Raw genomic sequence first — 18,282 nt, forward strand, 5'->3', positions numbered from 1 at the left:
TGATCATTTTAGATATCTAGGGCAGGTTTTTACAAAGGACATTTCATGTCAAACAGAGATTCAAATCAGAACTGCAATGGCAAAACAATCTTTCAAGAATAAACTGTCATTGATAACACAGAAGATGTCTCAGGAAATTAGGAAGGAGATAATAATGACATATATCTGGTCAGTGGCACTATATACAGCTAAGATGTGGATTCTTACGGAGAGACAAAAAAGAGACTTGAGGCCTTTGAGATGTGGTGCTGGCACAAGGCAGAAAAAATTAAATGGACTGAAAAAAAAAAAGAGTAAAATGAGGAAGTTTTAAGACATGTCCCAGAACAAAGAAAAATACAGAATAAGATCAACCAGACTCAAATAGGTGGGACACATGATTTGACATGGTGGGTTATTTTTGAAGGCCATGGAGGGGAAACGCTCTACGGGAAGACCAAAAAATACCTTCATTAGGACATTACTGGATGAAACAGGACTTCAAAATTTTGAAGAACTTTAACAAACGGCAGAGGAGAGAGAGTTAGAGATGGCTCATCAGAGGAACAGACTAGTCACAAGACTAAATTACTGACGATGAATACACACTATCCTACCAAAAGTCATAGAATGAACAAGATGCACTTATTTAAAGAAATTAATAGTGTGTCAGCACGACTTGACTGTCATGACTACTTCAATGCATCATAAAAGGCTTTTGTAATTTCTGACAAAGCTAGTGGTACTGTGCTCTGTATCCCAAAGCAGTCACAAGCTTTACTAAGGAAGATAGACACCTTGCACTAACCTTACCCTGTATCACAATTCATCCAAAGACATTAATTTGGCTTGAGGTTGGGGGTTCTATACTTAATGTTGCAATGTTCCAATGTTATTATGTGTCCACAAACCTTGCTTTGTGACATGATGCTTTATCTTGTTGGAAGGTGTAAAGGGTACTTCAATAAAACTGCACAAAGTAAGGTGCATGGAACTGTCCAGAACAACATAGTAACCAACCATGTTACTATGTTAGAAACCATGCCAGTTGGTAACATAGTAAGCAAATAACAAGTAAACAAGTAGCAAGTGCTCACCAGGTATACTCCATACCCAAACACATGCATCAGACTGGAACAGCATGTGGCATGACTTGTCACTCCACAAGACAGATTCACACTGAGCCAAAGTTTCATGTGCCTTGCACCATGCCAGTAGGTAAGCATTCATTTTTAATTCTAATAAGATTAAACTACACAGTACTCTATGTAAATTATTTTGTTTTTGCTATCAAAGACTTGTGGGCTACAGCCTTTCCATGACAATTCACGACATACAGTGCTCTATGTGGAAACACAGGTTTATATGTGACCACTCAACCACTCAAGTCTCCAAACTCGAATTCTTTAATGGGGCAAGGCAGGCAAAAACTAAATACAGGGCTCCCCGGTATCTGAGTATTCATTATCTGAGTCCCCGCAATTATGAGGATTTGAAAATTGAAGAATTAAAGCCTTTTCCCTTGACCAAGCACTTGAATATTTTTTGTGAGAACGATCTTCTTCATGATTGTGCAACAAATGTTAAGCGCGAAGTTAAAGACATAACTAAATGCCACAACACAATTTTATCTGAAAAACTTAACCTTACATTGTGTAACATATTATAATAAAAAATGTCTAATAAAATAATTTTCTCATTTTTCAGTTCCTTCATCCATTTTTTACTATGTACAAGTACAAAATAAACATTACTATATACTATCGGTGTAAAAACACCATATCTACTCATCCTTCACAACGAGTTGCCCATGTATTGCACTACATCGAATAAGTAACTCTTCACTTGCAATACCAGGGTACCTGCCCACCCACAGAGAATAAGTAACAATAGTCTTCTCTTTGGTTACTTATTCAAGGTAGTGCAATACATGGGCAACTCATTGTGAAGGATGAGCACAATATAAGAAACAGATGAAATTATGCTTTTCACACTACTATCATAGTTTTTCTTTAAGAGTTGTCTACAGGATATCTACACTGCTATTATATAGATATAGAATCTTAAACTCTTAAAATATTATGCCTAGTTACATTTAGTTTTATTTAAATAATAAACATTATGAAAATTGGTTTCCATTTTAAGTGGAATTTTCTGGAACCAATTATCCTTGGATAACAAGGATCCCCTGTACAATTAATCATTGACAAAGGAAACTAAGAGCAGGGACAAAGAGTTATACTTGCACATGAATACAAGAAAGAAGAGAGTACAGTTAAAAGTACTTTTTTTAAACCAGGAGGAAACAGTGAAAAGGAGTCAGCATGCTGTGAAATAATGGATTCAATGATCAAAAAGAAATGTCTATCAGAAAAGCTAGAGAAGGCTCCAAAGGTAGAGTATACAGTCATACTAAATGAAGACAGCATGTGAGTGTATCAAACTGTTAGTAATGTTAATGAGATCACCATGAGGCTCTGGGATGGTCCCCTTGGAATGAGAAGAATGAAGAATTTCTCAATCAATAAAAGAAAACCTAAAGAGGCAATAGCAAACTACAGACATGTGTGACTTCAGCCAGCCAGAAGATCATGGAGTCTGTGGTTAAGGACATGATACAGTACCAGCTTGATAAAAATAGAATCCAAAAGGGATCAAAGGTTTGAGAAGAGGATGTTTTCTTGACTAATTAATTGCTTTGACAAGATGATAAATAGCTGAATGCAAGGAATGGCCCAATAATTATATACTTAGACTTCTGTAAAGCTTTTGATATGGCCCACCATAAGAGGTTATTGTACAAACTATGAGCTGGAATTACAGGGAATATCTATAGACAGATCAGAGGTGTGTTGAAGGAAGAGACAGAAGGTAGTCATAAATGGGCATTCTTCAGAGTAGATTAGTTTAATGTGTGGAGACCCCCACAGATCAGTGCTGGCCCCCATTCTTGTTTCTAATGTTTCTTAATGATGCTTATAAGGGAGTAGGAGTAGTCTGTTGAAGTTTAATGACAGTATGAAGGCTGCGAGGATGATAAATAACCGGATTCTAGGTTAAGTTGCTTCAAAATGATTTGAGCCACTTACAGATGTGGTCTGAGAAATTGTAACTAAGATTTAAACCCCTACCAAATGTATTCTTGCATCTGAGGAACAGAAACCTAAGTCATTTATAGACTAGGGCAAGAGGAGTTAATGGTAGTTCAGGATGAAAACGGAGTTTATATTACAATTAGACATGACATTTAACATACAGTATAAAGAGGTGGCCAGGACTGTGCATAGTGTCCTATCAATGATTTATCAGACCTCTGCAAGTAGGGAAGTGGACATGAATTCCTCTATATGTGACAATAGCAAAACCAAACTTGGAATAATTCAGGCTGGAGTGTGTCTTTTAAAAAAAAAAATTGCTGGAGAGGGACCAAAGGCTGATTAGATTGGTGTGTGCCGGGAAAGCACTAATAAGTTTGGCAACTAGATACAGTAAACCCTTGCTAATCCGAAGTAACTGGGAGGGGAGGTCATCCGGATTAGTAAAGCAAAAGATAGCCCTAAAAGACAAAAAACTTAAAAAATAAAATAAAATAAAATAAATGGAAAATTAATGATATAGGTAGTGCTGATTAAAATAAATTAAAAAATATCACTGTAGAGCCTTTATTTAAAAACTATAAAAAGACAATACATTTATCCATCAACAGATGGATAAATGTATTGTCAATCTTGTTAGAGATTCTGGGGGATTCTGTCTAAGTGAAAAAATGTTGACATTTTCCTGATAGTTTCTCCAACAGAAGAGATGATGAGGAAGAGTACCATCACTGATGGTGCATGCTCAGTTCTGAGTCTCTTTGCTATAGTACTATAGTACATATCTGATGAGGGAACCTTAATGGGCCTCAGAAAAAGGATTTGGACTTAAATTACCATTAAGAAAAGAGCAAGATATTCAGTAAAGACTCTCCACCAACTACAGAGTCCCATGAGGAATGCTCACCTGCAGTTTAACAAAAACTGAGCACACAAGTGCTTGTCAAGGATACCTAGAACAATATACCATACTGTCTAATCCTGTCTCTGGGCCAAAAGGAAGGAGACTTTTCTCCTTTTTGGTCTTAGAACAGCATTCATTAGAGCTTTATAGGAGCTCAGACCTTGGTAAAGCAAGGCCAAAATTGTGTGTTGAGCTAGGATCCCTCTTTTGGACAAGTTTGCAGGGGGGGGGGAGAGAGAGAGAGAGAGAGAGAGAGAGAGAGAGAGAGAGAGAGAGAGAGAGAGAGAGAGAGAGAGAGAGAGAGAGAGAGATCTTTGAATTACTTGATATAATATAGATGACATGAACTTTTGATAAACATCAACACTGTAATCTGTAGTAGTATTTGTAGCAATAAATTTCCCAGACCGGGGAAATAAAAGAACACAGAGTGAAGGAGACCAAAAATGGTTTTAATTTTATTCAAAGTAATCACCACCTGATTGAATGTACTTATTACACTGTTCTAGAAGTTTCTGAAAAGAGCCAGCAAAGGAATACAAAAAGATGAAGTTCAGTTTGGCAGTTATATTTTCTTTATATCCTCAACATCCTGAAATCTCTTTCCTTTGAGGGCAGTTTTCATTGGAAAAGAGGAAGAGGTCTACTGGTGTTGGATCAGGAGAATGGGATGGACGGTTAAGCTCTAGAATGCCATGTTTTGTCAGAAATGTCTTCATGTGTGGAATGGACAGGAGCACTATCATGCAACAAGAATCATATGCCTTTCTCTCAGAATTGCAGCCTCACCTGGGAGATGCGCTTCAATAGCCTTGGAAGCACCTGTACACAGAATGCAGCATTGATTCTTTCCCCTTTGGTTACAGATTCCTTATGAATTACACCCCATTTGTTAAAAAAACATTATCAACAGTCTTGATACTGGACTTCTGTAAACAAAACATTTGGGGCCTTACTGATAATTCTGAAGTGCACTGCATGCTCTGACGCTTCATCTCTGGATCATACCGAAACACCCAGCACTCGTCTCCAGTGACAATACAGAGGATATTATGATTATCTTTACAAGTCCGGATGAAGTCTTCACACAACAACACCCTTCACTGCTTCTGTTCATCTGTGGCTGTGCAGCACAAATTTTGCACAGGCCTTCCTTTTCCCCAAAAATCATGTAGAATTTGATTAATCATCTCCTTATTCATATCCAACTCATCAGCCACCATTCTGAGTGTCAAATGATGATCTTTTGCCACAATTTCCCAAACTTTTGCAACTCTTGTCTTCATTTTGATAGGTTGATTGACACCCACTTCTTGGGTTATCATGAACATCCTCAGTCTGATATGCTTATATGATTCAAACACACTGGTACAATTTAATGTTTAATTGCCTATCTCATTATACCTCAAATAAGTAAGTAAGACTATTGTTACTTATTCTCAGTAGGTACCACCACCCAGACGGCTGTTTCAGAGCTGTTTGGCCCCTCATCGGTGAGTGGCTGGGAAGCCCAATAGTATAACAGCTGACAACCTGGTTGTGAATTAACTTCGAGAAGTCTATTGTCATATAAGTTAGTGCAATAGCATCATTTCTATACACAGTAAGCCAACCGAAGTTGTGATGTAGCATCATTACATAACATCTCATATTGTAAATTCCTTCACAAGTTGCCTATGTCATTATACCTCAAATAAGTAACACTTCCTGGTAGAGAGACTATTGTTACTTATTCTCAGTAGATACTATCTACTGAGAATAAATAACATTACTGTGTACTTGTAAAATGATATGGAGACTATTTCAAAATGACAACAGGCACTTCAAAAAACTGATAGTGGTCAATAATATATTCGATTATATTTTGAATTTATATTTAAGGGAACTTATATACTTACATCTTCGAGGATCAGGTCTAATAAGATTCACTATAAAATTTAAAAAATATATATATTATAATCTGAAGAAAATTTTAAAACTTGTTCAAATATTTCAAATGGAATATATAGAAATATTTTATTTCTAAAATATGTTATATAAAAATTTGAAATATTTATACCCACCCCCTAAATCTATATACATACAGGTATATTTATACCTATATGTAGATGCTGGTTGACAAACTGCAAGTGTCAACCAGCATCTACATATACAGAGATGTTTAGTAATTATTCGGTATTTCATCATGTGCACGTGAAGTGAATTTATTTTGTCAGAAATTTGTTATGAATATGAAAAATGCCAAACTTGGAGCATAGCATAAACATCAAATTCCGTAAATGCTTAGAGAAATCTGCTTCTGAAACACTGGAAATGATGTGCAAGGTTAATGAAGAGAATTTTCTGCCTCATACTGCTGTCTCTGAATGAAATCACAGATTCAAAGAAGGAAGAGAATGATGTGCTGGAAGAAATTTAACTGCTTATATGCCCAAAAAAAATTGATTCAGAACTTTCAGAACCATTGTGTTTATGCTGATAAACTTGCAGCAGAAGCTTTAATCATTTCACACGGAAGCAGTTGTGGAATTAAGTGATTTGAATATATGCCGGGTTGCAATGTGCATACAACAACTTGCAATAATCTCATAACATGGTAACAATTCATAATTACTGGAGTCCATCCAGCATTGAGATCTGATGTTTTCTCAACGATCCACAAATAAAACATGAATCACCAACTTGCAAATCACTTCATTCACCATCAAAAAAATTTTGGCAAGCCAGTTTAAATGGACAAGTGATGTTAGAACTGCAGTCATTCCTCAAGAAGGTGACACCTGAGTTACACCAATTGTGAGAGACAATTCAACAAAAGCATCCAGAACTGTGGGAAGCAAAAGGCTGGAAGTTTTAGTATAGTAACATTGGCATACTACTCATTAATGAGAGTTCACCAAACATTTTTTTTTTTTTTTTTTTTGCAATTTTTTTCTTTATCCAAAAATGAAACGTTAAAGAGACTGCCAGTTCCACAAAAAACAAGAGGTTATTGATACAATTCAAAATACTCTCTACACCAGGGATTCGAAAAGTGGTCGGTATTAAATCTAATTTTAAAAAAAATTTTGCTTTGTATTGTGACTGAATAAATCCTTATTCCAAATTAAACTTGCAGTATTTCAACTTTCCTTAAACATACAACTAATTTTTCCTTACCACTGACTGAATTTCGAAATTGCGTATTTTGCCTTAGTATGTCATGGAAATTAAATTCGACTTTATTCATCCGTAAGTACATCTTAAAATGATTTTCATCTTCTTTTAAGTCCTGCAGTAAATGATGGAATTCGCCCTTTTCTGTACTCTTCCAGTTTATGTCGTGTATCCATTGCTTACTCCCTTTTGTTTTCTCGGCCAGGGCCGCATTAACGCTACGGCTAAACCGGCCATGGCCAGGGGCCTCATTTTCAGTGTAAATATTTTCTGAAGTAGTGATAAAAAATTAAAGGTATACTAAAGGGGACCCAAAATTAAATATGGCCGGGGGCCTATTTCATCCTTAATCCACCTCTGTTCTCAGCTATAAGAAAATCATTTTCTAATTCTTCTTCAAAATCTGAAGAAGAGGAGGACGAAGTGTGGCAATTCATTTCGCTTCAACGTTCCCCAAAGAGAACAATGCATATATAACGTAGAGTGGTAGTAATGTGTCTCCTACGACCAACTTCGCAGTTTACACTGAACAGTGTGTTTACGGTCAAATGGCACTGGGGGGGGGGGTCTCCTTTCTCTGAGTGACACGACGTGAAGTGATAATCACTGTGTGCCCTTGCAAACAAATAAATTGTTTTAGTTAGTGTCCAAGCAGATTTTCGTTCTAGTGGTCGTGCTCAGTTTTCGTTTTACCACCATTGCTGTCATCAAACTTCAGTGCTATTTCTAGTGTCAGTAGAAATTTTCGTTCTGCAGTGTTTAGGAGTGGACTATTCATTTTGTATTAATAGTTTCTTATCAAAATTATTTTAGTAAGAGTTCAAGTTGTGTTGAAATAATTTCTTACAGAAAACTCCTAATGATCATGTCTGAAGCAAAAAAGAAGTGTCGTCAATATTCTGTAGAATATTTAAATTTCCGGTTTGTGCCTTCTCCCAGTAATGAAACAAAACCAATATGTCACATTTATGTGAGAAAATGTTTAGTAATGACGCATGAAACCTTCAAAAATGAAAGAACATTTAAAAAAACAGCATGATGATGAAAGCTACAAAGACCTTGAATATTTCAAGACAAAGAAGGAAAAAATTTTAAATCGTACAATGCTTAAGCCCTTTATAAAATCATCTACAGTACTGGCAGCCAGTGGTGGACTTCAAGCATCGTATCTTCTAATTGCAAAGAAAGGAAAGCCACATACTCTTGGTGAAGAAATAATTCTACCCTCTATAAAAATAGCAACAGAGTCAGTTATGAAAAAAGGATGCTAATCCAGTTTTAAGGAGTATTCCACTTAGTAGTAATACAGTGCAATGGAGGATTGCACTGTATTACTACTAAGTGATACAGTAAATTCAGAGCTGAAAGAGGTTATGTTTGCTATGCAATTAGACGAGTCAACATTTGAAAGTATAAATATTTTAATGTCATTTGTACGGTATCACAGTACGAGTAAAAAAGCAGTAACTGATGAATTCCTTTTTGCCAAATCTTTAAAAACTGATTCCAAAGGTGAAATAATTTTTAGATGTGTGCAAGAGTATTTTGAAAAGTACAAAATTCCCTTTAGTAATATAACTGCAATTGCAACAGATGAGGCTCCACCTATGGTTGGTAAGTACAGAGGATTTTTAGCTAAAGCTAAAAAAGAAAATCCTAAAATACAAACAGTACATTGTGTTTTACACAGACAACACCTTGTTGCAAAAAACATAAGTGAAGAATTGCAAGCTGCTTTGCAAATTTATATTAAGGTAATAAATAAAATAAAAGCAAATGCTCTTAACAACCGACTGTTTGCTATGCTATATGAAAAAAATTTCAATCAATTGCTCTTTCATACAGAAGTAAGATGGTTGTCAAAAGGTAATTGTTTGCAAAGGCTTGTAGAACTTGATAACTCAGTGGTGGAATTTCTGTCCGAGCACTATGTGAAAAAAATGACGAAAATTTCAACCAATTGCTCCTCCATACAGAAGTAAGATGGTTGTCAAAAGGTAACTGTTTACAAAAGCTTGTAGAACTTTATAACTCAGTGGTGGAGTTTCTGTCCAAACACGATCAATCATTTGCTGATAAATTTAGTCTGTGTAAAAACCACCTCTTTTATCTTGCTGATATATTTTCAAAATTCAATGAAGCACAAAAAAAACTGCAAGGCAAAGACATTACAATTATACAGAGTCGTACAATTATTTTGAGATTTCAAGAAAAGTTAATGCTCTTCAAAACTTCACTGGATCATAGAAATTTTCACTTCTTTCCAAATATATCATCTTTAGAACAAGCCGAAGGAAATTTTTCAGATGCCAATATTTTTATTTATGTAGCTCACCTCGAATGCTTAAAAGAGGATTTTAAAAGTAGATTCAAGGATCTCGAAGATATGAAAGTTCCAGAATGGATTATGTCTCCATTTCATGCAGGAGGTGATAGGGATGATTTAGATCTGGATTTGCAAGAAGAAATTATTCAAATGAAGATGGACCTAGAAGCTAAATCACTGCACTCAAAAGAAAGTTTCGGGGGATTCTGGACAAGTAAAAATATTACTGAAAACTACTCCAAAATGTATAAAACTGTCGAACCTTTATTATTGACCTTTCCAAGTTTGTACATGGTAGAAGCCAGATTAAGAAAAGGTGCAGAATATTTGCTGATGCTATCGAGGTAGTGTTAGGTGGGTCGTAAACTGCTAGTCTGGGGGAATTCACAGACTAAAAGGTTAACAGTGGCCGCAGGCAGAGGCAAAAGTGATTCTTGCAAAAGTGAGTGCTGCTTCAATTAGAATGAGCAGCAGCCTGGAAAGCAAGGAATGGATATTTCCAGGACTGCTGGGAGTCATAGTGGAACAAGTAAATATATGGGCTGGGTTAGGGTAACGAAGAGTAGAAACAGGTGCATGTATACTTGCATGTACACCAATGCTAGGAATATAGTCAATAAATTTGATGAGTTTGAAGTGCTGGCCAAGACATCAAAGGCAGATATTGTTGGGATATCAGTGTCACACAAATATAAGCAATGCAGAATTGAAATTTGGGGAACAATGTGTTCAGAAAGGATAGACAGGTTTGGTTTGGTTTGGATTTTATTGGCACATTAGCAACTAAGGCTATAATGCGCCAAGACCAGGGATAGACAGGAGAGGAAGGGAGGAGGGGTTATGCTGTTAGTTAAGAAACACATAAAATCTAAGGAAGTGCATCCAATTGATGTTAGTGGACAATGCAATGTTGAATCTGGTGTGACATAAGCACTGGGAAAGGAAAATTAAGAGTAGGTGTGTGTTATAGACCTAATGAATATAAGTGTAATGAGCAATTGTTCAGAGAAATAGAGTACAGTGGGCCAGTAAATCAGAATGTCCTATAATGGTTTCTATATATTGACTGAAACTTTTCGGTTGATCACTCGCACACAAGCAAGACTTTTTTGGATTTATTGGATGACTTTTCTACAGCGCCATGTTCGAGAGGCAACCAGAGGGAGTAATACTCTTGATCTGATTATCAGCAGGATTATTCATGCATTAAGACTGCAGACGAAGGAACCATTGAGTGACAGTGATCACAATGTACTGATATGGGAATTACTTAAAGATGTAACTAACATCAAGGCTAAAGGGAAGGGTTTTTGCTTTCGTAAAGGTGACTACAGTGGTCTCAAACAGTTTTTAAATTCTGTACAGTGGGACAAACTGATGATGTCACCAACAGCAAATTCTAAGTGGGAAGCATCAAGAAATTAATCGTGGAAGCTACTAAACTTTTCATACCAACTAAGAAATACCGTTCAAGGTTTAGGCCTAAATGGATGTCAGATGAACTAATGAGACTCGTGGCAGAGACGAAAAATGTATGGGATGTATATAAATTATCACGTGACACAGAAGCCCATGGCAGATATAAGCTTGTCTGTAATCGAGTCACAAAGGAGGTTAGGCAGGCGAAGGCAGATTATGAGAAATCTTTGGCAAAGGATGCAAAGAAAAACAGCAAAGAGTTCTTTACTTATGTAAACTCTAGAAGGAAAGGGATGAATCAGATTGGACCACTTAACACGGATGGGGTGACTATTGATGATCATGCTCAGGTAGCTGATAAACTGAATGAGTATTTTGCATCTACATTCACACGTGAGGAGTCATTCAATGAGGGGAGTGCCAGAAGTTTATAAAACGCTAACAGGGAGCTAAGCGATTTTGTAATAACTGAGAGCAAAGTAGAGGAGAAATTGTTGAAGTTAAACATAAGGAAGGCACCTGGGGGGTGGATGGGATCTATCCAGTTATATTAAAGAGGCAGCAAAGGAAGTAAGCAAACCCTTAGCCATAATTATGAGAGCTTCCTTGGACTCAGGGGAGGTCCCCATGGACTGGAAGTGTGCAAATGTATCATCAATTCACAAAGGGGGTTCAAAAGGTGACACAAGTAACTATAGACCTGTTAGTTTAACTTGTGTTCTGGAGAAAATAATGGAATCACTGGTTAAAGAAGCATTGCAGGATCATCTAGACAAGACTGCAGTAATAGTTAAGACAGCATGGGTTTGTTAAAGGGAAGTCTTGTCTGACCAATTTGATCGTATACTATGATGTGGTCACAAAGGAACTGTATGTCAAAAATAATTTTGATATCATATACTTGGATTTCAGGAAAGCTTTTGATACTGTTTCACACAGAAGATTGCTGTACAAATTGGAGAGGTATGGCATTAAGGGTAAGTTGCTACAATGCCAGGCAGGTCATGGAGTCTTTTCAATGATATATAGGAATTTTGCTAGCAGGGGCGGTGATTATCCTGTTATACAAGGCAAAGGTGAGGCCACACCTAGAGTACTGTCTGGAGGCCTTATTTTAGGAAGGATGTAGAGTTGCTAGGAGTACAAAGAAGGGCAACAAGATTGGTGAGGGAAACAAAGGGGTGCTCTTACCAAGAAATGCTAAGTTCTGCAAATTGCAGTACCTGGAGAGTAGGCACCTGTGAGGTGATCAAGGCCTTGAATGGGTTGAGCAAGCTGAATGCTGATGGGATTCTTCCTCTTGCTCAAATTAAAAACCCGAGGGGGCATAGATTCAATCAAACTGAGGAAAGACAGTTGTAGGATAGACGTGCGGAAATTTGCCTTTGGCCCACTGGTGGTTGATTGGTGGAACAGACTTCCATCTTTTGTTGTGGAAGTTGATAGCCTAAATAAATTTAAGGCTGAGCTTGACAGGCATTTGGAACGAATGGAGGGGTGAAATGGGAGGGTTTTTTTTTTTTTTTTGGCTATGCTGCACATAAGCTTGCTTTCTTGCATCGTATGCCTCCTACTAATGCTAATGCTAAATGGCTTGCAGAACTTCAAAGGCCAGCTGTATTGCTATCTATTGAAGAAGGTAGATGCATTGGTAGGTTTTGTTGCACAGAAAGAAAAATTCTGATTCAGGGCCTATACCAGCTTCTAAAGTGTTGCTGTGCAACCCAGACTCACAAGATGTATACTAGTGTTTCTGAATCAATATATATCTGAATCAATATGAATCAATATACATCATATATACACTGTAGTGTCAGAACAAAGAATAGAATTATAAAGTATGCGATAAACTATTTCTTGCCTTTTATACAAAAATGAGTGTTGCACATAATGCAAGAGCACAGCTGCTTGCCCGACTTCTTTGGTATACTTATTGCAGGATTAGACAGGAATGAACTTAAATCCATGTTTGAAATATGAGCTATCATTAAAACATTTTTTTCCAGATCATATCAAAATCAAAAGAAAGGTTTATGCATTTCATTGATTGTATTATTAGTAATAATGCACAAATAATCTCTATATGTGAGATGATGTAACTATGAAAAACAGTTGGATGTTAATTAAAAATATATTAACTTTTAATATTCTGAAAGAAACATGATCACAAGATTTTCTTTTTTATTTCAACATATAAACACTTACATGTGAACCTGAGAAGACCTAAAAAGGAGCTATACAGAAAGGCAAACGGAAATGAGATTAAAAAATATCCCCATCCTAGAATTCCTTGTGGCTGCCAGGAACGAACTGCATAGTATATTCTGTATATAAAAAAAAGTAAAACTTTTTAAAAATACTTAAAATTTCAAAAAATTTAAAAATATTATACAAATACATATAAAACTGAAATGTTTTGTATAACATGGCAAAGCAAATTTCCACAATTAAATAATTACATTGAAGGCAAACACAAATGCCTAAATTATATATTATCAAAATACTTTTATGAAAGATAATTGGGTATTATTATTATTTCTCCAGTTTAATTATATATAAAAATATTTGCTAGTCAGTGGATGCATCTATTAATCACACTGTGAAACAATGGTTGTTGAACAGTTATTCTGTGCACATAACAGCAATTTACAAGTAATCAAGGAACTTTCAAAAACTTGAAATGACACTAAAGAGCTTGTCTAAAATTCTAAACTATGCAACAACACACCAGACTCATGTAGAGATTATACTGTCTTTAGTTTAATGCAGAAAAAAATAAGGAGTTTGTGAATTTTAGCCCATATGCTGATTTGAAAATTGCACAGCCCACTGGTACTGTAGCACCAGAAAATCCTGGTTACCCTTAATTCCCTATGTATATACAGTCACAACGAATATGTAAACTAATCTGGCCTCAGCCATCACGAGAATAAACAGAAATTTTATTCGCTTATTTTCATTAGGAAAACAGCTCTGAAAAAGAAATATTAAAATGCATAGAAAAGCTAAAAATGATTAACTAATGCATGTATAAAAAACAAACCATAAAATTAAAAGATAAATCTACATAAACAATACAGTAAGCCCTCTATAGGCACAAAAATTACACAGCATTTTCTGGTGCTACAGTACACGCTGGTTGGTATTGTAGCACCACAAATTCCCGATTGCCCTTAATTCCTTATTATATATATTAGAGAGAGAAAGAAAGAGTGTGTGTGTGTGCGCGTGCACACACACACACACACACACACACACACATACAAGGTTATTCAAAATGAAGTCCAGGGTTTCATAATTTTTTTTTGGGAAAGCGCATGTGTCAATCATTTGTAGCCATCTTGAAAGAACGCATAATATCTCAAGTTTCATTTCCACACTCAATGTTCGGCATGCTGCATGGCTAACCACCAGATGGCGTTGGACGCATACCGCCATGCAGTCGTTCGTTTGCCTGTGATGCCAGTTCTGCTCTGTTGCGACATGGCTTCGGAATGTAATGAGAAAGCTTTTACTGCGATTTCTTCTTTTTTTGTGGGGTTTCGTAAAGGATAATGTTTTTGTGCCTCCCTTACCTGTGACTATACCAGAACCCGAAAGATCGGATCACCAAAACCATTGACAGCATCACTCCTGACTTACTAAGCCGTGTGTGGGAAGAATTACTTTTCCGAGTTGATGTCTGCCGGATCACTAAAGGCTCTCATATTGAACATTTATGAGGTATGTAAAAAAACTTCATTACTATACTTGCATTCTGGAAATATTTCTTTCTTCCTATGTCTGCTCATGCGTGTACAGGATAATAACCCTGTATATATACACACACACACATATACACACACTAGAATCACTGAAATAAAGTTAAACAATAAAAAACAAAGTTTTATTTACTTTGATTTTACTGCTTGATACACAGTGCATAGTTACACTGTGTATAACTATGACCATATAGCAAAGATTCCCAAACTTTCTCAGTTCACAGCACCCCTATTGTCTCAGTAATTTTTTCACGGTGCTCCTAGGCCAAAAGAAATACCTAACAGTGATTCTAGTGTGTGTATATGTATATATATATATATATATATATATATATATATACAGGGTTATTCAAAATGAAGTCCGGGGTTTCAAATAATTCCTGTACACACATGAGCAGACATAGGAAGAAAGAAATATTTCCAGAATGCAAGTATAGTAATGAAGTTTTTTTACATACCTCATAAATGTTCAATATGTGAGCCTTTAGTGATCTGGCAGACATCAACTCGGAAAAGGAATTCTTCCCACACACAGCTTAGTAAGTCAGGAGTGATGCTGTCAATCACCCTCACTTACTTCCACATATTGCAGAGTCGTGATATTTTGTGTGTAGCATCATACATATCTCTGTACTAAAGGTGTAAAATTTCAGCCCCATGTCTTAATTTTTTTTTTTCTCTTACAGAGCTGAACGCGTGGCGAAGTAGCATCATGGACAAAGTTGAAGCCAGAGCTGTAATCCGGTATCTGTTCTTGAAGGGGAAATCTCCTAAAGAAATCCACAAGGAGATGACTGCTGTATATAAGGATGAAGTCCCATCCTATGGCACTGGAATAGACAGTTTAGGTGTGGTCAGACATCAGTAGAATTGAGCCCATTCCAGGTCATCCCCATTCAGCCACTGATGACAGCGCGATCAGAAAAGTGGCGTCGTTAATCATGGAAGATCACCGGATATCTGTGTATGAATTGTCCCAGGAGGTGAAGATTAGTGTGGACTCTGTTGAAACAGTCCTTCATGACTAATTCCATTTACGGAAATTGAGTGCAAGATGGATTCCCCGATTATTGACTGGTTTCCAGAAGGCTGATCGACAACAGAAATCACAAGAGTTGTTAGCCCTGTGCCAAAAAAATGAGGAAGACTTTTTCCTCTCAGCTAATCAATCAGGATGAAAGTTGGATACACCATTTCGACCCTGAAAATAAAAAGCAGTCCATGGAATGATGACATCATTCTTGCTGACAGTGTTTTGGGATGAGAAAGGTGCAATAATGACTGATTACATGTCAAAAGGTAGAAAAATTACAGGTGCCTATTATGCCAACTTACTCACAAAATTACATGAGAAAATCAAAACATGTAGGCATGGCATGCTGTCCAAAGGTGCGAGAATGCTTCAAGACAATGCCCCAGTTCACACTTCTGAAATTGCAACAACACAAGCGGCCACTTGTGGATATGAAATACTGCCCCATCCAGCCTACTCACCCGATCTTGCACCATCGGACTTCTTCTTGTTTCCTTCCCTCAAATCATTTCTTCGGGGGACCCACTTCCCTGACAACGAGACACTCATTTCTGCAACAGAGTCATGGTTCAAAGACCAACCTCACCACTTCTACAAAAATGGTATCCGCAGCCTCATCCATCGATGGGAAAGATGTGTAAATCTGCACGGTGACTATGTAGAAGGACTAAAACCTGTACCAAGAATCAACAGGCTAGCACCTCTGCAGCTAGGTCAGGGCGATTCTTTATTGAACCGCCCTCATAGGTCCAAACAACTTAATAAGTAATGTTGAAAGTGTGAATTTCTAACATTCCAAGGTGATTGAATTCATTCACCAAAAGATACCCAACAAAGAACTAATTGTTGTTTTGCTTAAAGACGAAATATGATTTTCTTGATGTTGGCTGAATGTTAATGTGATTTGACAAGACAGCATTACAAGTAATGTTGAAACTGTGAACTACTTAGAGCTAGTAGTTCGCACAGTGTCTGACAGATGTCGAGCATCCCTGTTTCCCTCAAAAATTTAAAATATCCTGGGGCACCACAGTGCAAAATTTAAAATATCCTGGGGCACCACTGCCACATAGTGATATCTGGATAAACTTTATTCAGAGCAAAGAAGTTGAGATGCTAGTGAATTTTCAAACCCTAAAAACTCTTTAAGCTTAGCCTTGCCTTTACAATATCTGACAGGATGGATTCCCCCCCCCCAGACATGGGAAACAGCCACCATTCTAAATTTTTAACTCTAATTTCTGCCCAACACTCAGATGAACACTTTTCTCTTTTCACCAGTTTTCTTAGGGCCACAATCATACCTTCATAAAAGAGAAGTTATAATAAAGAAACAACGTCATTCCAACACTCAGATGAACACTTTTCTCTTTTCACCAGTTTTCTTAGGGCCACAATCATACCTTCATAAAAGAGAAGTTATAATAAAGAAACATGATACAATGAGCACATAACATGATAATGAGCATATCCATAAACATGCTGGTATGCTTGCTGTTGGCTGCCATGGCTCACGAGTTTCTAGTTTTCCCTATCTCAAGAGCACTCAAAATACACTATACTGCTTATCAAATTTTTTTCGTCCATTAAATCAAGGGTTTACCATATATACACATACAAGTCAAAAATTTTTTCAAATAAATTTCTTCAACTTTCTCAAAAAAATAGCCTTGCTTTTTTTCTGGAAACCTGCACTAAAAGCCTGTTGGTACAGAGATTTGATTTTCTGCATTTCAAAACAGACACAAGTTAATAATTCATTTGATATGGATGATTCAAATTGTGTTGCAATATCATTAATATATGACATTATATAGTATAGGAGGAAGTCAAATGGATGAATAAGGAACTAACAAATTGAAAAAGATGGAATGGGAGAATTAGATTGATGAAAAGTAACAACACCTGCAACAGCTATAAAGTGGTCTGCACTGGTACTACAGAAAAGGTTAACAAGGGAAAAGGAATTTTTCAAAGAAAAGAGTAAATTAGATTGGATCAAGAAATTCATAAATAACTCAGTTAATGCTGCTAATAAACTGAACAGGTATGCAATGGTTATTAAGAAGTTCTTTCCACATAACAGCATTCTTCCCTGTAATTTGAATTTCTGACCTGTAGGAGGTCATAAATTAAAATTACATTGGAAGAGTGCTATAGACTGTTGACTCAAGAGATCAGCTAGACTGGCACCTAAACAAGATTAGGAACACATCAGGAAGGGTCTATTTTATTATTATTTTTTATTTAAGACAGCAATGCCTGGGATGTCCACTATATAGCTAATACTAACATTCATAAAAAAAAAAACTGTATACAAAATTACTAACTTGTTCAAATTTTTGGTTTAAATAGTCTACAATCTAAAATTTTCCTGTCTCTACTAATTCTCAAAACTTTTTTGTGTAGCTAATTGTCATTCCAAATTGGCTACAACCTTTATTTTATTCACAACTTGAGCTTGCAGGCTACATTTAACAACACAATATCACTTACACATAATAATGATACAAGTTATACATCTCAGACAGTAAGCTTTGTCAGTGATTTTGATTGTTTTATTAAATCATCTATGAACATTATAAAAAGAAGTGGTAATAAAACACAGT

The 18,282-nt window shown here is 36.4% G+C and overlaps 1 protein-coding gene across 1 annotated transcript in view; it reads right to left on the reverse strand.

Moving 5' to 3' along the window:
* Faf2 (Fas-associated factor 2) overlaps nucleotides 1–18,282 on the reverse strand; it is a 135,843-nt gene that overhangs the window by 75,610 nt on the left and 41,951 nt on the right. Inside the window, exons 4-5 of the mRNA XM_090389313.1 lie at nucleotides 13,085–13,203; nucleotides 5,877–5,906 (exon numbers count right to left, since the gene is read on the reverse strand). Of these exons, the coding sequence (XP_090245439.1) occupies nucleotides 5,877–5,906; nucleotides 13,085–13,203 (149 nt within the window). The remainder of the gene's footprint in view (nucleotides 1–5,876; nucleotides 5,907–13,084; nucleotides 13,204–18,282) is intronic.

This window comes from Mastigoproctus giganteus, chromosome 14, assembly GCF_048544385.1.
Source record: "Mastigoproctus giganteus isolate SK-2022 chromosome 14, ASM4854438v1, whole genome shotgun sequence".
Taxonomy (NCBI): domain Eukaryota; kingdom Metazoa; phylum Arthropoda; class Arachnida; order Uropygi; family Thelyphonidae; genus Mastigoproctus; species Mastigoproctus giganteus.